The 27,894-nt window shown below is 36.2% G+C and overlaps 1 protein-coding gene across 1 annotated transcript in view; it reads left to right on the top strand.

Moving 5' to 3' along the window:
• LOC132159683 (insulin receptor-like) overlaps nt 1–27,328 on the top strand; it is a 75,504-nt gene extending 48,176 nt beyond the window's left edge. The window contains exons 3-21 of the mRNA XM_059569259.1: nt 10,988–11,309; nt 15,418–15,557; nt 17,221–17,365; nt 17,438–17,646; nt 17,728–17,854; nt 18,366–18,616; nt 20,661–20,828; nt 20,914–21,112; nt 22,146–22,423; nt 22,505–22,653; nt 22,970–23,126; nt 23,201–23,294; nt 23,375–23,442; nt 23,660–23,889; nt 23,968–24,078; nt 24,338–24,497; nt 24,581–24,710; nt 25,054–25,188; nt 25,676–27,328. Of these exons, the coding sequence (XP_059425242.1) occupies nt 10,988–11,309; nt 15,418–15,557; nt 17,221–17,365; nt 17,438–17,646; nt 17,728–17,854; nt 18,366–18,616; nt 20,661–20,828; nt 20,914–21,112; nt 22,146–22,423; nt 22,505–22,653; nt 22,970–23,126; nt 23,201–23,294; nt 23,375–23,442; nt 23,660–23,889; nt 23,968–24,078; nt 24,338–24,497; nt 24,581–24,710; nt 25,054–25,188; nt 25,676–26,030 (3,428 nt within the window). The 3' untranslated portion in view covers nt 26,031–27,328. The remainder of the gene's footprint in view (nt 1–10,987; nt 11,310–15,417; nt 15,558–17,220; nt 17,366–17,437; nt 17,647–17,727; nt 17,855–18,365; nt 18,617–20,660; nt 20,829–20,913; nt 21,113–22,145; nt 22,424–22,504; nt 22,654–22,969; nt 23,127–23,200; nt 23,295–23,374; nt 23,443–23,659; nt 23,890–23,967; nt 24,079–24,337; nt 24,498–24,580; nt 24,711–25,053; nt 25,189–25,675) is intronic.
• The last annotated feature ends 566 nt before the right edge of the window (nt 27,329–27,894 follow it).

Genomic DNA, 27,894 nt, shown 5'->3' with positions numbered 1-27,894 from the left:
TCACGGCTGCCTTGCTGTGGCCTCTTCTTCTGCGCAGCCCCCTCCTCCTCCTCTTCCTCCTCCTCATCCGTTGGTCTGTGTGTTTGTGTGAAGGGCCGGGCCGGGCTGGTCAGGTGACCGTGTGCAGCTCTTGTTATCACTTTGCTGTGGGTTGGCGGGGCGGCGGTTAATCTTTAACATTGAATTCTGCCCACTGGTCTCCATCTGAACAAACCGCACGGCATGCTGGGCACTGACCGCCATCCTCGCTTCACATCTAACAGTTTATTCAGGCAGACAATTAGCCGTTTGTGCTCTTACAAGCCTACTGATTTGGTGGAATTATTAGCTGATGAATTACAGGTCCTGGTTTTATCCCTGCAGAAAATACTAATAAAAGAAAATTATTAATTTCGAATCAGTTAAGAAAAAAAAAGTCTTTGCATAAAATATACATTTTTAGATTTTTGTTTTGTTCAGAAATCTTATAAAAAGAAAGGAAATAATTAGTTTGAAATCTGTTTAGAAGAAATTGTTTTGAAAAGCATAAAGAATATTAGTTGTTATATGTAAGGTCATAACTATATTTTGCACAATTCTAGTACTTTGTTTTAGTGTTCATAATTAAGCCAATTTTATTTAAATGGTTTTGAACATTGAACGCTTAAAAAAGGAAGCAGTTATTAATTAGGAAAACATTGCATAAAAATATAAGTTTTTATAGTTTGTGTAGTATATTTGTTCTGTAATAAATGTTTTTGAACTGATTTGTTTTATTTATAAATGCATTTTTTGCATTTTTTTATAAATTATTTTTGTTTGTCTATCATAATACTTTTTTTTAACAAAACAAATAATCATTTTAAACTTAAATAAAATTGCTTTAACAAATACCACTATTATGTGTGAAATTATGCTTAATCAGCTTCTTAATTATAGAAATAAAAATAATGTATTTTAGAATATTATGGAAATTATGTCTTGCATAAAGAAAATGAAGCCTATTTTCTAATGCATGGGTCTGCAAAAAAATTAATTTGCCCTAAAATAGCTATTGTCTTTAAGCAAGAAAATATATATAAGAAAATGTGTGAAATATGAACATTTAAAAACCTTGCATTAGATGGCCATTATACCCCACCACATCATTTTGGGTTCTGGAATCATTTCAAGTCATAAGCCAGAAACTGTATTGACAGCCATTCTCGGGGTAGTTGCAATCTTTAGTTGCACTGTAAGCAGCACTATCGACACTGAAACATTTTCATATGTTGCACATTATAGACTTCCCCATTTCCTCAATGGTAGATGTGTTTCATATCCCAGTATTCCATATATAGAGGGCATATACAGGCCATTTCCTGTTTGAATTATTTTGGATTCAGCACCTCTTTTATTAGGTGCGCTCCAAGTACACTACACAGTGCATAAAACTTTCCTCATCTTAAGTTGCAGTATATTTAGACTCTGTGATCCAAAAACAAGGTCACAGATGCTGAAGGTGAGAGACAAATATACAGTATCACGGCTTTACAAGGACGTGTTTTTTCCAGTTTCCTGACATAAAAAACAAAAACTGTTTCCTGTTTGTCCTTGGCTCTATGCGTTTGCTGTCCTATTGTCTTTACTAAGTGAGTCATAGTCTCCGTTGGCATTGCTCACCAACTGAGCTGTACTTTCATTATTTGACAGTCTCAAAGCAGCTCTTATTAATACATATTCCAGGAAATTGACTCAGTTAAACTATAGAGCATGGCACTAACAACAGAATAATAATGGGTTCGATACATCGTTCAAATTTTACAGGGTTTTTTGTTGTTTGATTTAGTCAGTCTTTTGATGAAAATCTTTTTCAATTTAGTCCGTATTTTTGTTATGTCATTCATATACTTAAATCAGAGTGAACTTGGCTAGAAAATTATCATTATTGACTTTATTGGATTATTTGAAACAATCATATTCTCTGGATATTTCTTTTCCCAAAAACATGTTCATTTTTGTTGTTTATCAACACGACATTTGAATTAAAATCATTTGTCATTGTGATGCGTGTTAATTGTTGATGACAAAAAATGTAAGCGCTGCCGAGAAAAAATACGACAAGATATTAGGAATGTGCTATGTTTTAACTAAGATGCATAATTGTGAAGCTTATTTTTATTATCAATGACAGTTTAGTGCACTGATCATATTTTGTCATTTTCGCCAACGCTACGTTCAAATTAAAATCATTTGTTTATCGTTGTAATGCGCATTTCATTAGTAATGACAGTGTTGATGAAATTGACTACAAAAACATTGCATAATATTAGATATGCACTGTTTTGATTTAAAATGATTTAACGTTTTAATACGTTTTTTTTAATTTAAGTGACAATAAAAGAAACACCTAATTGATCAAATGTATTGTTTATTATTCTAATATTAGCAATGTGTTGATGTTTTGACGAATCTCTTTCCATCACCGAAATGTGTTTTTATTAGGGATGTCCAGATCCGATCACGTGATCGGAAATCAGGCCCGATCGCGTGGTTTCAGACTCGATCGGAATCGGACGTTACCTCCCGATCAGGACTCGGATATATATATATATATATATATATATATATATATATATTCTCATTAGTTTTTAACACATCTTTTGTTATGCGGTGGCACAGAGTTAGACCCTTTTGACTCCACACAGAAACAGCAACGCGTGCGGCATGACATCACTTTGATTTCAAGAGCTGGTGTGAATAAATATAGATTCAAACTCAAAGAGACATGATAGTTTGCGCATGACCTGATATTTCATTCGGACCCAGGATACAGTGAGATGAACATCACAGAGCGCTAAACTCTCAAGCTGTATATGTCTCATTCATACTCGAAGCCGGAGCGCGCTCTCGCGCTGATATCAGGATATTCCTAATATGGACAAAAGCGTCCAGCTATGCTGTGGTGCTCACAGGAAAACAGAAACTTATGCAAACACAAAGATATTAATATACGATCACGACAATAAATTGTTCTTCAAGTCATCTCCAGCAGGTGATAAATAAAGTATGAACAATGCAGTGCTGATTGACATAGTATTTATTACAGTATAGAAACTATTCTGCATTATCATGTGATAAACAGTGTTTGTAGTATATAAACAAATCATTATTATTTGTTATTGTCCAGCATTTATAGATTTCTAAGCCAAATAAAAGCTAGAAATTAGAGAAAAAATAAAGTTGCCTATACTACCAATCAGAAGTTTTTGAACAGTAAGCTTCTTAAGGTTTTTTTTTTTTTTTTTTTTAAAGAAGTCTCGTCTGTTCACCAAGCCTGCATTTATTTGATCCAAAGTACAGCAAAACAGTAAGATTTTGAAATATTTTTACTAGCCTATTTAAAATAGCTGCTTTATATTTGAATATATTTCAAAATGTAATTTATTGAAGATCCTGGATCTGTTTTTTTCGCTCTTCTTTATTCTTTTTTTTATGTATTATAGAAGTATCGGATCGGGACTCGGTATCGGCAGATACTCAAAATCAAATGACTCGGACTCGAACTCGAGGACAAAAAAACCTGATCGGGACATCCCTAGTTTTTATCATTATCAATGACAGTTAAATAATAATAAATTACAAAAAACTCGCATTGTTAATATTTTGTGGTGTTTAATGTTGTCATATATCCCCCAACACTTCATTACATTTCTATATTCATCATTGTCATCTGTATTTTCTTGTCAATTCCAAAACCGAACATTTTCATCAGTAATTTGTTACGTTACAATAAAATACTCTGAGTTGTATTGGATTAATGTAATGTTGGAAATAAATGTTTTTTTTTTCCCTGAGTTCGTACGAGCAGCTGGGCTGAGATTTGTAAACGTCACACGGAAAAAATGTACAGAAACATCCTCAAGGGGAAAAGTTCACGCTCTCCACTTCGTCTGGAAATGGCAGCACCTGTGCAATCAAATGCGTAACCCTTTCCCCCGCTTACCTGGAGGTCATTGACAAGGAAACCAGATTATTCAGATATCACGGTAACCCTGGAAACAGTCGCGCTCTCTTTGCCGGGGACGAGCGCTCGTGCGAGAGAAAGCCAGGTGATCCCAGACCGAGGGCCGCGTCTGGCTCGGTGTGCTGCGTTGTGAATATGAAGCAGCTCTCTATCTGCAATGCAGCCGCTGCAGTGCCGCAGGTTTCTAGAGCAGGGTCAGCCCAACCCATCCCGTCCCATCAGCCCTGTCCGCACATGTACAACCTCTCTGGAGTCTCCTTTACTGCACTGGCTCCAATCCAATCGGATGCAATCTTTGGATTTATCTCCGTTTTCTGTTAACCTTCCCACCCTGGAAAGCACTACAGCAGTCTGGCCAAAAACAAGGCTAAGACGAGGCTCAAGATCTGTTTTCCCCACTGTCCTCATTTGGCACGGCGACTTGGAACGGCGCAATTCCACCTGCATAAAGGCCACCCTGAATCCCAGACATTTCCTGAGTTTGGATACTCTTCATTTATTCACTCGAGAAGATAATGGCGTATTCAGTTTGCTTTGAGGCTGATAAATATGCCCTGCTCATGACTAGCTCTTTTAAACTGAGGAGATCTAGTTACATGGATTAAGCTAATATATATATATATTTTCCACCAAAGTCTAATTCCTACAGTATTATGATGGTGGGTTAAGAGGCTAAGCTATTTCTAGTGAGTGCATTGGCTTCTTTAACAAAAGGTTGGCAACCAAAAGCAATGGATGGACTGTACGTTTCTTGGATTTCACATTTCGCTTGCTTTTTTTCCAGCTGTTGTAATGCTCATGTCTCTTTCCAGGTTGAATTGTAATCATTTCCCCTTCCCCCCGATGATATTCACTGGCCGGTTGTGTCTGTCATCCGAGTGTCCAGTCTGGCCTGCCCCATTCTGGACCTAAAGGAGAAGCTGGAAACCAGTTTGTATCAATTGAGGGAGCGAATAACCATTAGTCCTGATGGATGTTTGTTTTTGTCATCATCATTGCGTTTCATGTGTAGCCTAATAGTTTTATTAGAACAAGAAAGTTAGTCAAATTGGGGAAAAAAATTGAGGGATTCGAACGGTAACTTGTTAGTTTTTTGGGACTTTTTCGAATGATTCATAAAGAGAGCTGGTTCACAAACTAATGAACACTTCCTTTTAGATAATCAAAAAAATTCAGCACAACCAGTAAAGTCTGATTCACATCCAAATGACTCTTATGAACTGATTCTTTTTTTAGTGACTCCGTTCGTATTGGATTCACTGAAAAGAATCGGCTCGTGACGGTCATATGTTCATGAAGCATTGACATCTTTGGATGTTATTGCGTGCAGTGCCATGATGCACAAACATTTGATCTTATCACTCTTTGTTTAGACTGCAAACATGATAAAATATGACTTAACTGTCAATAATTTGGCTACTGCTTGTGGGCACAATATGCAAACTACCTGAAAGAGACACAAATAGAAGGGCAAGCAGAGACAGAGAGACACTGTGAGTCACTGTAAGAGCAGCTGCTGTAAGTCCTTCCAGACAGATGCCCTCACGGAGGAACCGTCTAGATAACAGGTGACTCACTGTTCTTCTGCAGGAACCTCTAATTGAATCACTGTCTCAGCCACAGAACATCCTGCATGGCCTTGATGGTCTGTTTGGCCCCTTCCAACGCTGCCATAATCACATTTGTGTCATTGACTGGAAGCATAGGACCGAGAATGACCCTTGAATGTGTATAGCAGGAGCCAATACTGATGTTTTCTTTTAATTGGCCTAATCAAATGTTGTAACTTTTTGTGTGTAGAGATGCTAATCTTCTCATTTATATCAACTTCTCTTAAAAAATTGAGTCCATTTTGAAACGGTCATGCATTTGGTTAGTGTGTTAGAGTCTACGTTGGTGAGTTAATTGTTCAGCAGTTTGTGCGTGAAGGTTAGTTAGACAATTAAATCAGTTAGTGTTTGTTTATACCAAATATGGAGGGAAAACCCCAACTGTAATTTCAAGAAATTTATCTCAAAACACTTCCTTGTGTATTATATGCGGGATGTAATCTTTGAGGGAATAACAAACGTCAAGATTAATATATTTTTTAAGGCGCTTAAATATATTTTCTATTAAATTGTAATATATATTTTTTTGTAATAATACTGTTTAAATCATAATTTGTATAGTTGTTTTGGACTTTATGGTGTAATTGATAAAAAATATATACTTATTTATATTTAATTTAATTGATGTTATTAAACTAATATTAAATATTATTGACCAAAAATATGATTTTTTTTATACTACATTCATGAAATAAAACAATTGCCACAGAGACCTCCTTGTTTACAAATTTTATTTTTTTATTACATTTTCAAATTTTAGCATAATGATTCTGAATATTCATTTGGGCCAACAAAACAACTACTATGTACAAGCGTGGTTCTGTATACAATACAAATATACAAGCTATATTTTGGTACCATTTACTTTCATTGTTAATATCTCATCGTAACCTCCATATGTGCTGTTTTAGTTTTTTTAATGAAAAATAAAGTTAACTAATTGGTTCTATCTTAGCTACATTTGCTTCATTGTTAATTTCTCATCGTAACCTCCACACTCCACAAAAAATAAAAATAAAAACAATTGAGTGACGAGAGGAACTGTATTACCAAAATTTTTAGGTTTTACCTTAAAAGTACAAATTTTTGAAGACTGAACACTGCAAACGTGAAAATTGCTCATCCTGTATTGTTTTAGACTACTTTACGCGACATTTGCCACCCAACGTGGGGATTTCAAAATAAACACAAACCACTCAAGACTCCAAAAGAACAAAATAATCAATGTGAATCTTTTTGTTCCAAAAGAGCAATGTTATGGCATTTGATTATCGACTAAGTGACGGACTTTCTGCCGGTGCTCGTGTTGTTTGCCAGTCAGGTGTTGTGGGACGTGTGTTCATAACAGACACTCCCACAACTTTTCCAAGCAGGTCCACGGCTCACTCCTGAGATGAAGTGTGCGCACTTGCACCCTTAAAACACAAAACAACATTATCTGACCGATTAAACAAATTATTTTAAGTGTCCTCTCAGAGGCTGATTCTTCCCTATGAAATTAGCAACCGGCAAACTCCTTGGAATTTATGGCGGCCTGATAGCGCATAACCTTTGCACTTCCTGTTCACCTGCCTTGCGTAATCTGGTGATATCAGCGGCTTGGATGACACTTCTGAAGCTTGTTTTTGTTTGTCGAGTTCTTGGACCGATGAACCTTGAATGAGGGGTCACCCGGCCAGTGTGTTTGTCACATTTCTGTGTGTTTTCCAGGGCAAGGTTGCATAAACTAGTCTTCGACCACGTTCCAGTGCTTTCTTTCCTTTTCTCCTAAGCGAGCGCCTGGAGGCTTTCGTCCCTCCCCTATTTACGGGTTTGTTTTGTTTACATTTCTAGCCTCCCCTCCCCCGCCTTCCTCGCTCTGCCTCGGCTCTTGTAAGCCGCACGCCTCTGAACAAATGATCAGTAGCGTTTACAGTAAATCTTTTGAGGCCTGAGACATGCGAGCGCCGCCAAATATAGTAAAACGGCGTCCAAGCGCTCCAGCGCGCACGTGTGAATGCATTAGCATGTTTTTATGGGGAATCCGCATGAGTTTTCTGTGATTGCTGCTGACCCTTGACCTCAGAGTGAATATAGGAAAGCATGTTTATGGGCCGTGTCATGCTCACGTCAATAGGGCTCTGCGATATGGCAAAAACAATTGTGTCTTGATGTTTTTCAACCTTTTGGTTCGTGATATGTTTGTATTTGCACTGCCTTTCAAGGGGTTTTTGACCAAATAGTCTTTTTTTTCCCTCTGTTTATTTGTTATTAGCCAAGCAATTTATTTATACTAGTAATTATAAAACATATAATTCTGTAAATATGTATTTTTTTCTACTAATATTGCATATTGTTAACAGCAATATTATAATATTTTTTTTACATTATATTAGTATACTTTTATTTTATAATATAATTATATATTATATTAAAACCACTTATTTATTCATCATTCTTTTTAAAATGTGATTGAAATTTTATATCTTTACTAAAATTATTGGGGATATTCACAGCATAACCCCTGCTATTCTAAGCTTTTTATTCATGTTTTATTTATTTATTTGCATTTTAATTTATAGGCAGTTATACACAATTCCTAATAATACTCAGAAATTAATGTTTTATGTTTTTATGTATTGAATATCATATATAAATGTATAAAATAGATCAAATTAATCAGACAAGGTATAGTAATCGATTATTCATACACATCCCAAGTTTGTTGACATCAAGTTTACTGACAAATATTTTCAGGAAGGACAAGGTTCTGGTTGCAGAATTAAATTATAATGCTAAATGGAATAAATACATTAATAGTGTAATACGTTTAAATAATGTAAATGTTTTTGAAATCAATAAAAATAAGGACTACAAATCAGACATCAAAACCCTTACAATGCTTTTGAATGAGAGCAGGAGTGACTACAAAGGCCGCAGAGAGAAGATGTGTGTGTTTACACAGGGATCATCCTTGGGGAGACGCCTCGGAGGCGTCGGTGGAGGGGTGGGGTGTTTTGTGCAGGGTTACACCGTCCTGCAATCGCTGGCGTATGTAAGGAATGCTGCGAGAGTGGAGGCTGCGCCCATCTGCATGCTCGCTCCTGCCTGTCCTCGTGTCGTTACCGCTGCATCCGTCTGCCGCCTGTCTGCCGGCGCGTCGGGGGTTAATGCTGGGCGGATATCTCTCTCTGTTGGAAGAGGCCGTTGAATGGCTGCCTTCCACGGACAGCAAAAACATTGGTTAAGGGTGAGGGCGGATCTGAGGCTGCTGCGGAAACCTGGACTGGAGTTTTGAGTGGATTGGGATTGGAAACATTGTGGCATGTATAAACGTGGTTGGGCCTTGCAACTGAGGCAGACTGTGTTAAAATATATGCTTGTTTAGAAGTGCTAAAATGCTTTAAATTGATACCTTTTGCACAATTTTAGGATTGCATTTTTCTGATTCTTGTCTGTTGTGAATGCATTCGGGATCTTCTCCCTCATACTCGCCATCACATATCGGCCCCATTTGCCCTTTTTATTTCAGTCAGGCAGTGGTATGGTCCGCCCCGTCGCTGTCAGGCAGAAGGGTCCATGTTGTTTGGCTCTTATGAGGCGGCCCGGTGTCACATGATGGAGGGTTTTATGGCACTAATGAAGTCCAACAGATTTGCTTCTCCACTGTAACCTGGAAGGCCGGCCCCGTCCGACATCTATGAAATAGTCTCAGTAGGCGGCATTTCTGCTCAGGCTGAATTTAATGCTTGGTTGCATTGACATGCTGCGCGTTAACATGCTTAGATGTGTGCTCCTTTGTACTGTGGAGTTGCTACTTGAAATGAAATAAAACAAAAGTGTATTAACAATTTTTATTAATAACCTATTTATTTGTACATCTTTGATTGTATTGTGTGTACTATGTATGTATAGGGTGCTGTTCTTTACGTGTTTCTGGAACACATTTGTCCCGGAGCGTCTTTGTTGTGGTCTATCAGGCAGCTAGTGCGAGACGACGAAGATGACTTACAGACCACTGTATTCATTAATTCTCACACCCTGCCATGCACAAGCTTCACTTCCAGATGGCCCTGCGGACAAACACGACTGAATCACTTCCTTTCTGCCTGACGAAGGGAGTAGAACGATGCCACTGACCTCGGATCGCCTTTTCGTGCATTTTATGCGTGATTTTGCGATGTTTCGCGATGTTTGTTTCAACTGAAAAACAAGAAATAATGTTGACACCTCAGGTGAACAGGGTAAAATATTTAACTAATAGACATCACCACACTTAAAAAAAAGCTATTTTCCCTATTTTTAGGCATCTATATAATGATTCTTGGTTATATTTAGAAATTGATGTTGAATTACATAACAATTTCATTTATATTATGAGCTAATTATGTACTAATTTTGTCTACCAATGTTAAATATTATTGCCCAAATATAAAATGTCTTTAATAAACTATTAATTAAAAGTGTAATTTTTATATTAAAATAAAATGGACTAAGACTTTTCACTCTTTTTTTTTCAGATTAAGTTTTTTCGTACATTTGGCACAGCATAGCACCTGCTATAAGTTAACTATATATAAAGTTATAAATAATTTTTTTTTTTTACAAGAAAATGCTTTCTTTCTACTTGAAAATGTCATGTTTAATTCAATGTGTTACTTGTCATTTCTGTGTACAGTAATTGTGACATTTTCTCACAATTTCTCATAAAACAATGTTTCTACACCTATTTTCTTTTTTTGTGCTTCTCCAGTTGATTGAATGCATTAAGAATTAGATTTTTTTTTTGTTTTATAAGTTTTTGTGTTATGTTTAAATATACAAGCACAGCATTCTCAGAGTTCTCAGAGTTTCTGAACGTTCTCTTACAGAATGTTCCAGAACATCGGATAAAGCTGGTTTAAAATTCTTGTTTAATTCTGTTCACATATTAGAGTCGAAGGTTTTTACAGAGGGGATTTTGGATATCTCTTTTTATCTCTCCATAAATCAGAAAATACTTTCAACAGCCAAATAAATTTGCATTTTAACCTTGTTTTAGGAATAAAATGTTCTGAAAAACCAGGCGAATGCTATATGAAAAAAAAACCCTCAGTAAAATCCTTCAGAATATAAACAAGAATAAAACTCTAAGTCTTGGTGTATGTGAGTGCTGCTGAAGTGGAGAAAAAACTTTTGTATTGTGAAAAAAACCCCACAAAAGTTGAATCGAAATCCACAGATAAACTGTAAAAAGAAGACCATTTTAGATGTTTTCCTTCCACTGGACTGAAACATGTTATGAATAAAGATCTCAAAATTGACCAGTGTATGAAAAACAAAACCAAAAAAAACATTGTTTTTAAATGTAGTTTGCTGCATTAAAGAAACTGAATCTAACAAGTTCTTTTCTCACTCTTTTTTCCCCTCACAGTTTGCCCTTCTGAATGTGTCCACGGAGCTTGTACCCCCCATAAGGAGTGCTGTCACGACCAGTGTCTGGGCGGCTGCTCTGTGCCAGGAAACTCGACCAAATGCGTGGCTTGTCGCAACTTCCTGTTCGGGGACACCTGCGTGGAGCGCTGCCCGCCGGGCTACTACACCTTCAAGGGATGGCGCTGCGTGTCCTTTAAATTCTGCCAGGACCTCCACAACCAGTGCAAAGGCAAGAGCGGTGACTGCCACGCATACGTCATCCACAACGGAGCCTGTATCCCAGAATGCCCGTCTGGATACACCACCATGAACTCCACCTCGTACGTACCACATTTAGTTTTTTAAACAAATGCAACTACAGCAGCCAGACTGCTGCCATTAAACAGTATTACACTTTCCAGTCAACTCTAATCAGACTTCGCTCCACGTTTAACATGAGTTGACTAAAAACAGCGGCAGAATGAGTTAGGTGATAAATCACTAAGTTGAATTAAAGGGCCAAGACAGTAAGTTTGTTTTTTCATGCCAGAAAATAAACTGTATCACTGGATGTTCATGAAAATCAGTTGATGAAAATCAACAACTGGAAGGGAGTCTCAAAAGGTCGCAGGCCACATTTCACCATGAAATCACAAGAAAAAATGTATTTAAGAAATAAAGAAATATTTTAGTTTATTTGCATTGACATTTTCATAATCTCTCAAGTCTTATTTGCATAATACATTTTACTTTATAGGGTTATTTTTATTATTTATATTATTTTTTAATTTCTAGAAGTTTTTATTTCAGTCACCACAATAACATTTTAAATGAAATTTTTTAATTATATTTTAATTCAAATAGGTTTTACAGTATTAAAGGATAGTATAAATGAGGGGGAAAATAGGAATGACTAGCCAGCGATTGTGACACAGATCATGTAATTTTCATGAAAATTTCACAATACAAAACTAATATTAACGAAAAGTTCAAGTTTAAGCAATGTTTTTGTTTTTTGTGCTAATTTGAATTATTTGAATAAATTAAACGCATTTTCCCTCTAAATTGTTCTAGCATTATACATTAAAATGAAATATATCTAAATATATAATAATGTTTTTAAATACTTCAAAAAAGATGACGTTTAATTGTTGTATAAAATAATCTTAAAGAAAATCAAGACTTTGAATTTTTTTTGCATTTCTATATTACATTAACAAATATATATTAAAATTAATAAATTATAAATCCCAAATAAAAAAAACTAAGTTAAATTGTTATAAAAGTATAATTTAATTATTTTAAAATAATTATTAAAATAAAATTTATCCTTTATTAAAAATATAATTTCTCTTTTGACACTGTTCTTGACAGGTTTCGTGAGACTCTTTCCCCTTCTATATAAATGACTGTTTAAAGAGTGAATCATGTGCTGCAGGCATGAAGTACCATTTTCTGGTTAACACTGTGATTTGTTTTGATCGTTTAGAAAATTAACGAACCGGTTGTCACGCTCAACTTGACCGGGGAGAAGAGAAAACTCTTCTGGAAGTATCATAACATCGTTTAGTCTTTTCGTCAGTCACGGTAAATTGAAAATGAGCAGATTATAATGGCCGGTGTCAAGTGTTAAGAGCGTGATAAAATGCCACCCTGATTATTCCAACCGAGTCATTTGCAGTCGGGCTGAATTTGTCAAGCTAAGCGGAAGTATAATGAGCCAAACCAAAACAACATTGCGTGACGGAAAGCGACACTAGTGGCCCTTTTTCTGAGCCCGAGTCTGTTTGGCTGCCCAGGAATGTCCGGAAGCTTGCTCGCATGCTGGTTTGCACATCCAGCTTCATGTGTGGGAATTATTAACGCACAAATAAACAGAGAATTAACACTGCGAACGGGAGTAAAACACAACCTCGTGGGAACAATGGCAGCCTTTGTTTGAGTCCGCTAGGGTCTTGGGGGCTTTAAAAAGGTGGCTGTTTCACTGGCCTTTTGATTCCTTTGTCTCCAGCGTTGCAGTTGTGGAAGCTTGATGGGATCTCGGTTTTCCAGGAATTTGGTTTTGAAGTGACGTCATTGGCTTGTTTTTCTCGTTTTCTCGGCCACCTTTCGCCTTTGTGAGAGGCGGTCATGCGGCAGTAAGTCCAGTTTCGTAACTGGGCACCCCATCCTTACATCCCTGTTATTTTCCGAAGGAGAAGACAAAGCAGTGTGAACGAAATTTCAGCGGCACGTGAATGGTGCTCAGAGGGCTTAAAATATAAAAACCGTGGGTTCACGGCGTCGGTGTGCATTTAAAACAAATCTGCGTGACTTGGATCTCCAAAACTGGAAAGGGAGTTAAAGAGTGGGTTTATGAGCTTAAAAACCTAAGAGAGAAAACGCTAATTTGTGAATGAACTGCTGAGCATTTCTGTGGGTTGTTTGGGGGTTTTCAGTTCAATTAATTCCTGAAATGCGTGATGCTTTGAAGTGTTTTTTTTTGTAGTGGCAGTTGAAAAGAGTTCAGTCAAACTCTAAACCCCCAACACCCCCCACCATATACTCTTGAATAGGGTTTGAGACGTTAACCGTTGCTCTTTAACTAACACCAGAACCGGGTGATGTTTGGTTCAGTTAAAAGTTTGTGCATGTTCATTCTTCTGACAAACCTCTGTACTAAAATACTCTTGATGGCACTGCAAAACTGAACTACTGAATCTAAAGTAGATTTACATAATGTGCAATACGTGAGGGACATATCCCAAGCAAATGACTCTTGTGAGCCTTTTTAGTGAAACAAAAACATACAGCATGACCAGTGTAATACAAGTCCCACACAAATGACTCTTTGAGCGCATTATTTAGTGAATTTGTAACGTACAGCACAACCAGTGTAATTGATTCCCAATCAAATGATTCTTACATGAAAAAGCAAATGATCGTGAACAACTGAATCTTAAGTCAATAGATATGTTTCCATCCACCTAATTTTATCCGCATTTTGGAATATTGCATTAAAAAACGCTGGATGGAAATGCCATAAATTCAAAAAATACGCACATTTGAGTATGATAAACATTTTATCCAATAAGAAAAACTACGATGTGCACAAACTATGATGGAAACACATTTACCGAATAAATTTCCTCCATGCACATCGAAAAAGTCTGACTTTGCGCTATGAGATGGGATAACTTGACTAACAACAGGCCGATCTCGTTCACAGCATCTGTATGTTTTTATGGTCATTCTGAAAAGCCTGAGCAAAGTCCGTCGTCAAAGTATTTCTCGTCTTACACAACTGCGTTCCCAAACAGCTGGCATCCACCGCCGAAGCAATGACTGCATTTATTGTGTTTCGTTTGCTCGCTCTGAGGCGCAAGTAATTTGATTATAGTCAGTGGCTTCTCCAAGTTTTTTTTAGTGATATTTAGTGCCAGGTTACTAGGAAGTGACGTTTTTGTTATCTATGACTCGTTGGATGGAAACGCTTCATTCGCAAATGTTTTTATGCAATATTCAGTTTTGCGCATAAGTTTAATTTGAATCTTTGAATGTAAACCTAGCTAATGAAAAGCATTCAGCACAACCAGTTTAATATGATTCAAACAAGTGATTCAACTGCCGATTCATTGTAGTCAATCAAAATCATACAGCGCGACCACTGAATCAGATTCCCGAACAAACGACTCTTATGAATGTGAGTGAATCAAACGCATACAGTTAACAACTTACGAATCAAATGACAATGTGTAGATTAATATGTTTATTTACATTCTTTCCTTACAGTTTTTGACTTGTTTTCTAGTGGAATCAGAAAAGAAAGCAAGCTGAAGTCTCAATGTTGAAACTCTAAATGAATTTAGAAAGATAGCTATGTATTCCCCTCCCACCCACTCCTGCAACATTTCAGCAAGATTCGAGCGCGATTATGCAACGCTACTCTCTTGTTTTGATCAAATTAAGCAACAGAATTATACAAATGCTCTGCGGCGCGGGGATTCATTATGTTCCCGTTCCACGATTAGATCTTTCCACAGCATCTTTCAGCGCAATTACCGATTCTTGCATCAAAAGGCCTCGTCTCTAGAGTCATGTCTTCATACGGGATGCATGCGGAGGGCGCGTACTTCAAAGCCAACGCAACTATTTGTGGTATTTAGTTGAGTCTCAGTGGGATTGTGCCCTCATTGACCCTTTTCATTCAGATGCACTGCTGCATTGCAGCACACAGTCTATTCTAGCGCGTTTGGGCTCGCTCCAAACTCTACATTGACAACCGTGCAGGTGACATGAGACTTCAGCAGGCAGGGAACACAATATGTTTGTCCCCGAGGCAATCGCAATCTTAAAAAGTGCTGCCAGCTGCTGACATCATGGCAAATGCATGTGTAAAGCTATGGTCATTGGCTTTGAGCATCTTCAGGCTTCGGTCTTGATTCAAACCCGTCACTGTCGTTCATTCAGGTTGAACTGCACACCGTGCACCGGTCGGTGTCCCAAACTGTGTACGGGGGTTAAGACGGTGGACTCTGTCACCGCCGCTCAAGCTCTGCGTGGCTGTACGGTGCTCAACGGCAGTCTGACCATCAAGATCAGCAAAGGAAGTGAGTATTGTGCATTCAAAATGCGAGCGTAAAGATCGTATTTACGTGCAGGTTGTCTTTTTTGTTGCAGTATTATTTTAAATTAATATTTTTAAGTAATATTCTTTTCATTTTTTATTTGTACATATTAAATATACAAATAAAATGGTTATTGTGCAAGTTTTTTATCTGATTGTCTTTTTTGTTGCAGTATTATTTTAAATTAATATTTTTAAGTAATATTCTTTTCATTTTTTATTTGTACATATAAAATATACAAATAAAATGGTTATTGTGCAAGTTTTTTTCCTTTCTGTAAGATTTACTTAATTAAATACAAAATGACACATATTATAATATATTTTAAATAAATTACATTTTATTATAAATAGAAAAAAATGTATACTTTTATGTTTATAAAAATAAAAAAGTATACTATATTTTTAATATTTTTTTTATTAGTTGAACATCATTAAAAATGCATTTATATTAATAACATAATAGCATTTTAAATAAATAGTATTAATTAGACAAACGCAAATATAAATATTAAATGTGTCCAACTATTAAACGCACAATATATTTTTAAGTAGCATAAAAATGTTTAAAACATCTCTTAAAAATATTTAAATTAAAGAAATATGTTGAAATGTTAATTACAGATTATAAATGATAGATACTGTACATATTGTATTATTTCATTGTAATATTTAAAACAATTCAATGCAATATTTATTTTGCCTTACATTTTTGTTAGTTTTCTAAATACTAAGAATGGTAATGTTTTATTTAACAAACAAGAAAAAAAGTTTGTGCAAACTTTTTGAACCTTAAGTGTTGCTTATTAAAATAATATTTTTTAGTCCTGTCAAACGATTCATCTTGATTAATAACATTCAAAATAAATGTTTTTGTTTACATAACGTGTGTGTGTACTGTTTATATTTATTATGTATGCATGTATATATTTAAGAAAAATATTTTGTATTTGTATATTAAATATATTTATATATAATAAATTATATAAACATATACATATTATAAATATTTATAAAAATATTTTTATGTGTGTATTTGTATATACATAATCAATATACACAGTACATACATGTATATTACATGATATTAGTCATTTCATACATTTAATATAATATGAGACAGAATATGAACCCAAATACATAGAATTCATGTAATGAGAAGCGTGACATTTAAAAAAAATGTTTTTATCTGATTGTTATTAATTGTTCATTTAAAAATTATGTAAATATAAGTTTTCATAAATGTATATACAAGTAAAAATGCTATTTTCTTTATATTTATAAAGATAAAATATAGTAAACAATATCGTAAATATTTGCACATTTACATTAATAACATAAAACATTTTAAATGAATTAAATATAAAAAATTATTCAAAATAAATGCCAAACGACCCCAAATATATAAAATAGGTATAAAATAAAGTATTTATTATGATATATTTTTTAAATAAAAAAAGTATTAAATAATAAATCAGTTATTCCATTGAGCATCATTATATAAAACCATTTGTATGCTCTGCTTGACCAATGCTTGAGTATTTCAAATAGTCATGTGATATATTTTTAGCACATCCAATAATATGCCTCTAAGTGTCAGTATGTGTATGTGTGGAGCATATGGAGACACGTCTTGTGTTCTTCAGACAATATCGCGGCCGAGCTGGAGTCGAGTCTGGGTCAGCTGGAGGAGATCACGGGCTATCTGAGCATCCGCAGAGCCTACGCTCTCGTCTCGCTCTCCTTCCTCCGCAAGCTGCGCGTCATCCGCGGAGAAACGCTGGAGAACGAGTAAGTAACCCGCCGCCGAGCTCTAGCGCCAAGCTTACAGCTCGCTTACTTCCCCGTTTTTGAACTTCGCAGGAACTTTTCTTTCAACGCCTTTGACAACCAGAACCTGCGACAGCTGTGGGACTGGCACAAGCACAACCTCACCATCGTCCGCGGCAGGATGTACTTCGGCTACAACTCCAAGCTCTGTAAGTCTGAGATCCTCCGGATGGAAGAAGTGACCGGGACCAAGGACCGGAAGAACGACATCAACATCCCGGCGTATGCGGACCTGGCCTTCTGTAAGACACGCCGCGCTTTTGGTTTCAGCGCAGCTTGAGTTTTACGTCAAACCAGATCTGATTATCAGTCCTCTCTTTCAGGTGAAAACCAAGTTCTTAATTTTACGCTAATCCGTACGATGTCCGACAAAATCCTGATTAAGTGGCAAGCGTTCTGGCCCTCGGACTTCAGAGACCTGCTGGGATTCATGGTCTTTTACAAGGAAGCGTGAGTGTTACGATTGCGTTAATATTTTCATGCTATTAACAGTAACATTTTATTTGTTTATTTATTTATTTTCATGTTTTTATTTTTAATTGATATTTGGTTGTATTTTGATTTATTAATGTTATTTTGTGCGCGATGATTCGTTTTATTTGTTTTCATTTGTATTTTAATACTAATATTGAAAAATAATTTCTGTTATTTAACTGTACTTAATATAAATGTTCTGTGTTATTTTGTGTGCATGCTTGGATTACAGCTACTTAAAATACTAACTTGAAATAATTAAAACACTGTGTTTTGATCATAATTACGATTGTATATGATTACATATATGTGTGTGTGTGCGTGTGTATATATCTCTGTATAGTATATAATTTTATACATTTGTTTATGTATTGCTAAACTGCTGCAACTTTCAAATATGTTAAAACGGTTAAACACCTACTTGTGTAAATGAGATCATCTAAGAGAGCATTGAAGCACTGTGTAAGATTTGTCTCTTTCTGTTCAGTCCTTATAAGAACGTGACTGAATACGACGGGCAGGATGCCTGTGGCTCTAACAGCTGGGCGATCGCAGACGTGGAGCCTCCTGAGCGCGGCTCCGAGGGCAAAGGCCAGGGCGAGCCGGGTCTCCTCATCATGCCTCTGAAGCCCTGGACCCAGTACGCCATCATGGTCAAAACCCAGCTCGCTGCCTCTGACGACCACCTCGTCCGCGGGGCCAAGAGCAAGATCATCTACGTCCGCACCAACGCCACCCGTAAGAAACGAACAGCAGCAGCTTCTTTCTAATATTTGATTCTTAAAGGGACAGTTCACCTAAAAAAAATCATCATTTACTCTTCATATTGATCCATACCGGTATGTTGAGCACAAAAGAAGACGTTTTGAAGAATGTTGGTCACCAAATAGATGGTCCCTATTGGCTTCCCTAGTATAAAAAAAACTAATTTTAGAATCATTATAAATAAGCACCATATTTTTAGTTTAAACAGCTCGCCATTCTCGCCTAAAAATCTCTAAATGTATATTTGGTGGTGGTATATTATACCATCATACATATAATAAAGGTTGGGTGAAAAAGCGTGTAAATTTTTAATACGTATATTTTTACAATAAAATATAATGGCTGTAATTGAATAGAATTTATTGTACATTTTTAAATAGTATAGATATACATGAATAAAATGTATATATTTATATGCATAAAAACACGTATTACTTTTCAATGTATGATTGTATTATATTTTCATGTACATTTATTTATAAAATAGTAAATTATGCAATTATAATAAAACTAAATATGTAATATATACATAACACAATAATATATATAAAATATAATTTTGTGTTTTGTTATCGTAATGTACATTATCATTTTGTTTGTTAAAGTGAATTATACATAGTAAAAAAAAAATTAATTTTATATAAGTAATATATATATTTATAGAATAAATGTATAAGTAAAAACGTATTTTGGATGCGATTAACTGTTTCACAGCACTAATTAGAATTATAAAATAATTATATGTATACAATTAATATATGATGTTATAATATCATACAATTTCACGTATAATGTTATATATATATATTATATATATATATATATATATATATATATATATATATATATATATATATATATATATATATATATATATATATATATGTGTGTGTGTGTGTGTGTGTGTGTGTGTGTGTGTGTGTGTGTGGGTTAAATATGAAATATGTTTATGTTAGGGATGTCAATCAATTACAGTTTTTAATTGCGATTAATCGCACACTTCGTGTAATTAAGCATAGACCATTTATTTTTTTTCAGATGTTTATTTTGTCATCATCCAGCAAAGTAAAACAAAAGATTGAAGGGTGATTCTCAAAATCTGTATTTTCTGCAGGCTTTTTCAAGATAAATTTAGATGTCTTTTCAAAAAAGGACACTTAACAAACTCCAAAAGGACACCAAAGGAGCGCATATAAGCAGATGTGAAAGAAAAACTAATCTGAATTTTATAGTACGTGTGCATGCAACAGCAAAGAGCCTTTTTAGATTTTAGAGAAGTCAAGTTGCGATACCGAACAGGACCACAAGGAGATGCCAAAATTAAAAAAAATAACCTAAAACAACCACCCACTGACTTCATATGTCTACTGTAGACAGATCCATTTATTATCATGTCAATGTACATCAATGTACGGACATGTCTGTTCTGTGCTGAAATGCAATGTGCGATCAGTCCGTCAAGAGACGCGCATAAAAAAAAATATATATATATATATATATATATAATATACATAAATGACATGTATAACTAATATTAATATATATATATATATATATATATATATATATATATATATATATATATATATATATATATATTAATATATATATATATATATATATATTAATATTAGTTATACATGTCATTTATGTGGTGCTTTGAAACACCCAGCGCAAACTTGAGAAAGACATATTGTGCTTTCGGTTTTAATTCATCGGTCAGATATACTGCCAAAGCAATGTCGCAAAACAGTGTTAAAGAGCTTTTCTGTTACAATGAGAAGTTTAAATATATTTTGGGTTCAACATGAAACTCTGGCGGGACAGATCAGACCGAGGCAGGCCGCCACAGTCCAGTTAATGAATGGGAAACAGTGTGTGTGTGTGTGTTAAGCAACAGTTTCTTCTCAGTTGTTGTGAATCCATCAGCCCCGTAGCGTGCTGTGAATGAAATGACTCGTGAAAGCTTGTTATCTGAGTACAGAAAGCTGATTCGTCTGTTTCTGACGTGTAACAGGACCCTCGGTACCACTGGACCCCATTTCCTGGTCCAACTCCTCCTCCGAGATCATTCTCAAGTGGAAACCGCCCTCCGACCCCAACGGAAACATCACCCACTACATCGTCTACTGCCAGAAGCAGGATGAGGACATCACGCACTACAAGTTCGACTACTGCCAGCAAGGTCCTGATCCATCAAAGCATCCGTAGGTCCAGACGTCCACAGCACAACTGCTTATTACGGTTATGTCCTCTTTCTCTTCAAACAGGGATGAAAGTGCCGTCCCATACGCCGACGCACCACGACATCGAGGAAGACCAGAAGTGGAACCAAACAGAGGTGTCCGACCCGAAGGGCCGCTGCTGCGCCTGTCCCAAAACAGAGACGCAGCTGAAGAAGGAGGCCGAAGAGACCGAGTTCCGCAAGACCTTCGAGAACTACCTTCATAACGAAGTGTTTGAGCCCAGGTACACAAGGCTTGTGAATAATGATATACCATAGATGGTAAATAATGGCATAAATATTTAAGGATTAATTTTAGATTTTAACATGATTTGTTTTAAAGGTATTTGTTTTATATTTTAATTTCAGTTTATTTTAGCTACATTTTTAATAATTGTCATTTTTTGTTATTTTATGAATATTACTATTTATGTTTAATTTATTTCAGGTTCGTTTTTATTTCTATTGGATTGGTTATTGATTATCGCTCTAATATTGAAGCTTGGAACATCAAGGGTCTATAGCGCCATCTTCTGGTTGATCAGTTAATTGCTTTGCATCGGCCACAATGCAGCTTATTCAGTTCAAGATTTTTTATTTGGTTTGGTAATAGTTTTTATTTATATTGTATTTTATACACATGTATTGAAAGTAATGAAATCAACGTAATTTAAGTAAAGATCTGGAAAGAAAATACGGCCTATTAATCCAATTAATCGGATGACAATTTTCAAAACACTAGAATCAAAGTTTTTTTTTTTTATTAATGATTTATAGTCTCAAAATTTACCTTAAAATATAAAAATATAATCTGGGAAATAACATAAAATAGAAGTAATATATTTACATGAGACAGAAGAATTTATACATGCTTGGGTTTAAATCAAAATATAAAAACAAAACAAAAAAACGTAATATCTCAGACTCATGTAATTTATTTAATTATTAAAATGTGTGTATATATATATATATACACACACACAATCTTGGAAATGATATTTGGCATCTTTATGCAGTTAATCATAAATAAAAATATTAAACTTGAATGCAAATATAACATGTTTGCCTCAAGTCTTGTAATGGAATTAATATTAATGCATATATTTCTTACTACTTCTTATCAGATCCTAAACATTTCCCATTATTCTCTGTGGCAGAAGTTATAAATAAAGCACATTACTCTGCTCTTCATTATTTGGCATTAGAACTAAAATCATTGGGTGTTTATTTTGGTCCAATGGCTCCGACTGAATCTCTGTCTTCACTGTTAACCCACAGACCCCACCGGCGGCGGCGCTCAGTTGGCGTGGCCAATGCTACTTTGCCTAATTTTGCAAGCACATCATCAAGCCTGCCCAAGTTTTTCACCACGTCCAGCCCAGAGAAGGAAGAGAGTCAGAAGATGGAATTCAGAGCTTACTCCAAAGAGTTCCTGGTAATCTCCAACCTGGTCCACTTCACCAGCTACCAGATCGAGATCCTGGCCTGCAACCATCCCTCGGATCTGAACCGCTGCAGCATGCCGACATACGTCAACGCCCGCACCCTGCCTGAACGTAAGACCGACGGACCACTCTTTTCTGTTCTTTTGGTTTGGATTCACCTTCTAATGTGTCATCTTCCATTTGTGTTCTTAGTAAAAGCTGACAACATCATTGGGAAAGTGACTCATGAATTTGTCCCCGATGAACCGGAATTTGTCTACATCAAATGGCAGGAGCCGAAAGCACCCAATGGCATGATCATACTGTACGAAGTCAAATACATGCGGATGTCAGAAAACTATGTAGGTGTTCAATTCATTCTAAGAAATTCATTTTAGCATTTTGTCTATATATTGTTGAATAAACATTTATTTAAACATTTATATTTTTAGATATAAAAAATAGACCTAAATGTATACAATAATTATTAGTCATTTATATTTTTGGGAAATAAATGTTTTTAGGTATTTTAAAACGTCAAATATATTTAATTCTTAATGTATTTAAATAAGTATGCATATATATGTATTTTAAAATATTGTACTATTATTATTATTATTATTTTAAAATTCATTTGTTCAAGAAGGTGTTTATATTTTTTTTTTATTTTTTCCTCAGGAGGATCAAATCTGTGTGTCCAGAATCGCTTATGAAAAAATGAATGGCTATCGATTACGGGTAGGGCATCCTGGGAATTACAGCGTGAGAATACGTGCCACTTCGCTGGCCAGCAACGGCTCCTGGACAGAGCCTGCATACTACTTTGTTCAAGACAGTAAGCTTCACTCATTTATTACTTTTTTTACTGTTGTTTTTGCCACTGTGGTCTCTAATATGCATGTTTTGCAGGGGACGTGAACATGAAAGTCATTATCGGCCCGCTTATCTGCTTCATTGTACTGCTGTTTGTGGCCAGTTCAGTCTTCGTTGTCCTTAAGAAGAAGTATGTGTTAGACACTCTCAAATAAATTCCTTATCTATCATCTAGACAATGCTCTCATTTATAAATACCTTTTCCCTCAGACAAACTGAAGGACCGACTGGTCCACTGATTGCTTCCTCGAACCCAGAATACTTAAGTGCAAATGATGGTAAGATATTATAGATGTAATCCACTTCATTAAAATGATAATGAAAGATTGTGAACTCATGTTATTGTCAATACGCTTGTGCTTATTTTAGCTAATATTTACCCCTTTAGTTTTATTTTGTAGCTTTCGATTAGAATTTTTGTTGTTGTTGTTGAAAGGCAAAAAAATAAATTCAAATATTCTTAAATTTCGAAAATGTGAATTTGCGTGTTTGTAGTGTACATCCCAGATGAATGGGAGGTGCTTCGGGAGAAGATCAACGTTATGAGAGAGCTCGGTCAGGGATCGTTTGGAATGGTGTATGAAGGCATTGCTAAAGACATCGTGAAGGGTGAACCGGAGACACGAGTGGCCGTTAAAACCGTAAACGAGTCGGCGAGCCTGCGCGAGAGGATTGAGTTCCTCAACGAGGCTTCGGTCATGAAAGCCTTCAACTGCCATCACGTGGTGAGTTAGGATACCCTGGAGAACTATAATAATCAAGGGAAAAACCACCTTGTCTAAATGTTCAATGTGTTCGCCTAGGTCCGCTTGCTCGGTGTGGTATCTAAGGGGCAACCGTCATTGGTCGTCATGGAACTGATGACGCACGGAGATCTGAAAAGCTACCTGCGAAGCCTGAGACCTGATTCAGAGGCAAGTCTTCATATTCCTAATGTAGAATGAGCCCAATCCCCAATCGTTGTATCCCGGACGAGCCCCCAATTTCATTGCACCTCACTTGAGGGTGTTATAGCAGTAAAATAGACCAAATGCTGTCATTTCATGATAAATAATACAGTTTTCCTTTATCTTAAAGGGCTGTATGAGTCTTAGAAACATCATAATCAATCGTTCACAGTAGCCTGTAGCTGTGACCATTGATTTCAATTGTTGTTGTTGTTGTTTTTAACAGAATAACCCAGGTCGCCCACCGCCAACCCTGAAGGAGATGATCCAAATGTCAGCTGAGATCGCAGACGGCATGGCGTACCTCAACGCTAAAAAGTTCGTCCACAGAGACCTCGCTGCCAGAAACTGCATGGTGGCTGAAGATTACACTGTGAAAATTGGAGGTAAGAAGCCCAGAATCATATTTCGTGTGAAACTCAGGTTTTGAAGGATGAAAAATCTTGATTTTGTTTTTTTGTTGTTGCAGATTTTGGTATGACGCGAGACATCTACGAGACTGATTACTATCGCAAGGGTGGAAAGGGCTTATTGCCTGTCAGATGGATGGCGCCAGAGTCCCTGAAAGATGGCGTCTTCACCGCTCACTCAGACTGCTGGTGGGTATATCTTGGTTTCTTTGTCATTTTTTTTCTAACCAGGTGTCTAGGATAACATTCAGATCCCCTCTAAGATGCTAGTCAAGAAGTGCTTTGCTAGTCCTTTTGGGTGTCCAGTCCTGTTCTTGGAGGGCCATTATCTTGCAGAGTTAAACAACCCTGAACCAGCTAATCAAGTTCTTCAGGATTACTATAAACTTCCAAGCAAGTGTGTTGAAGCTGGTTAAAACTGGCCCTCTAAGAGCAAGATTCTTGGGTTACAAGACAGAGGGTCCACCAAAATGAATACGCACCCCGCCTAATGAGCTGGCAGTGCTGTAATAAAAATTCTGTTGACTCTTAGGTCTTTCGGAGTGGTATTATGGGAGATCAGCACGCTTGCAGAGCAGCCTTACCAGGGACTGTCCAACGAGCAAGTGCTCAAGTTTGTCATGGATGGAGGCTACCTGGACAGACCGGAGAACTGTCCAGAGAGAATGTAAGTACAGCTGTAGAGATAAAACTTGCTAAGATCATATTAGACCATCATTTGTAGCTGGTTGACTGAGTATGTTTAGATGGCTTCGCAAGTTAAGAAACCGTTTGATGTACCTTTTTGGCTTCCAGTATCCAAATTTAGTTTTTTTTAGGTACCATATTTTCCGGACTATGTCACACTTTTTTTCATAGTTTTGCTTGTCCTGCGACTTATAGTCAGGTGCGACTTATTTATAAAAATTAATTTGACATGAACCAAGAGAAATGAACCAATAGAAAACATTACCGTCTCCAGCCGCGAGAGGACTCAAGATGCAGCTTCTTATAACAGTATCTTATTATTCGAATTGAATTTATTGATTAAATGTGAAAATGTGACAAGTGGAAAAAAAAACACATTCTTGTTTCTACATCCATCATGAAGACCCGTGGAGAATGAGGTTTATGTGGTTTAAGATGGTCTTCTCTCGCTCTAACTCTTCTCTCAGGCACAGCCTCATGCAGATGTGTTGGCAGTACAACCCGAAGATGCGGCCCACCTTCCTGGAGATCATCGAGATGATCAAGGAGGACCTGCATCCTACTTTCCAAGAGGTCTCCTTCTTCTACAGCGAGGAGAACAAAGCTCCTGAGAGCGAGGAGTTCGACATGGACTTCGAGAACATGGAGAGCATACCACTGGACCCCTCATCCTATTCCCAACGCGAGGAGAGCCTCAGTAGAGACAACGGCCCCTCGGTGGGCCTACGGGGCAATTACGAGGAGCACGTGCCCTATACGCATATGAACGGTGGAAAGAAAAACGGCCGAATTCTGTCTTTACCTAGATCTAGTCCGTCCTAACATTTGCTTCAGCTTTTTCTCTTCATTTTTTTTTTTTTTTTAAAGAAAAGTTTTTAAATGGCTTATTTTTGCAGAGGCCCTTAAAGATACAGATCTCAGGTCTTTTTTGTTGTCGTCGTTGTCGTTGTCGTTGTTGTTTCCGTCTAGACTTTGTCACTAGTATGGTTACAATGAAAACGGACGTTATTTCGCCCATCAACCGACACACACCAATCGCTTTCTGACACTTTTACACTTTTGCCAAGTTTCCAAGACAGTTTGGTTGGGCGGTGGGGAAAAGCAAACTGTGAACATGACTAAATCAACCAGAAAAGCTGCTTCGGCTACATCACCTCAAAGTCCACTTCCTTCTCCCTTGGATGCTTATTTCCTGTCTCTCTAATTTTTATTTTTTAAGTGGAAATCTTTTAAGATAGTGGCCTTTTATTAAGTGGCCTATAAAAAGAGAAGTGTCTATCAATGCTTGTGTTAATTTCTTTAGAACAATGACTTTACAGTGTGGAACTATGGGATGGCTTATATTCTTTTAGAACAAACCTTTGTTTTGTAGAGGAATGACTTTTATTTTGTCCTGGAGAATTCCTGAATTCACATAGATGATATTCACACGGTGTTCTTGTGAATGAGGTTTAATTTATTCGCTTTATTTTTTTTCTCTGAGCTTTTTACTCCTGTGTCCTTTTTACCGGCTGAAGGATATTTAACAGTTATGAATTGGACAAAAGAGTTCCTCAGACTGACCAATAGCTGCTGCTCTGATATATAGTGGGTATTTGATTTTATATATATATATATATATATATTTAAATATTGATTGGTATCAGTATTTTAAATATACTATTCACAACATCTGAACTTTTGTACATAATTCTAATGTCTTTTTCTAATGTCTTCGTCAGCTTTGCTTATACAATATTTTTTGCAACTGTCTCTTTTTATGAGCCGTTTATTTGTTTGTTTTGTTTTTTATAGCAAAAAGAAAATCTCATTAATTAACGTGCGAGTTGACTCACAGTGATGTTCCAGCGAACAGTGGGGAGCGTTTTTGGTTTGGCCTATATTCAACTGATTTCATTTCGTAATAATAATAATTAAATATTATTGTTATTATTATTTAAAAATACAAATAGTTGATTGCTCAATTCAAGGGAATAAACGTTAAAATTTTCTGTCCTAAATTGGATTTTGTAGGATGTTCCTCAGTTACATTTTTTGGGATTCCAAAAGCTGTAGTGGAGAATGTTTTGGGAATGTTATGGATTGTTTTTTTTGTTTTTTTTCCAGCAGGAAAATTTTCAGGTTTATTTAGTTAGTTACTTTACTGAGGGATTCTATGTTGTTCGTTTTTCGACAGCAGAAATATTAGACCTGGTAATATTTAAATTGGATAATTAAAACATTCCTGTAATTTATCCCCGATCAGGCTGTGGTATCTGTTAAAGTATCAAAGTGAGTGTAGTTCTCGCATGGCTTCACATAATAACGACGTTTACGCTCTAGTTCTGAGAAAGGGAAGTCTTAGAAGACCACAGGGAAAGTAAACTTCCTTATCTGTCAGAATAATGCCGCCTTTCCCCAAATAATCCTTTAAAGATAAAAAGCAGACAGTTTTCGTAGGCAGATGCTCAATTCCTCAACTTCGTGCCTTCTCCAATCGCCAGAGGCAAGAGAAATGGCGCTTTTACTGGATCTTGCTTGTCATCATCAAAAATGTGCACATTTCCTTTGTGTGCATGTATATTTGTGTGTATTTATATTTATTTGTGGGTAGTTTGGGAGGAAAACGACAGAACGAGGCTGAAATTCACACATAAGCTTTAGTTAGCGTGTTTGCCTAGTATTTTTTTTTTTTTTTACCGTAGCC

This window comes from Carassius carassius, chromosome 16 (assembly GCF_963082965.1).
Source record: "Carassius carassius chromosome 16, fCarCar2.1, whole genome shotgun sequence".
In the NCBI taxonomy this organism is placed as follows: domain Eukaryota; kingdom Metazoa; phylum Chordata; class Actinopteri; order Cypriniformes; family Cyprinidae; genus Carassius; species Carassius carassius.
This window is presented reverse-complemented; position numbering and strand designations above follow the sequence as displayed.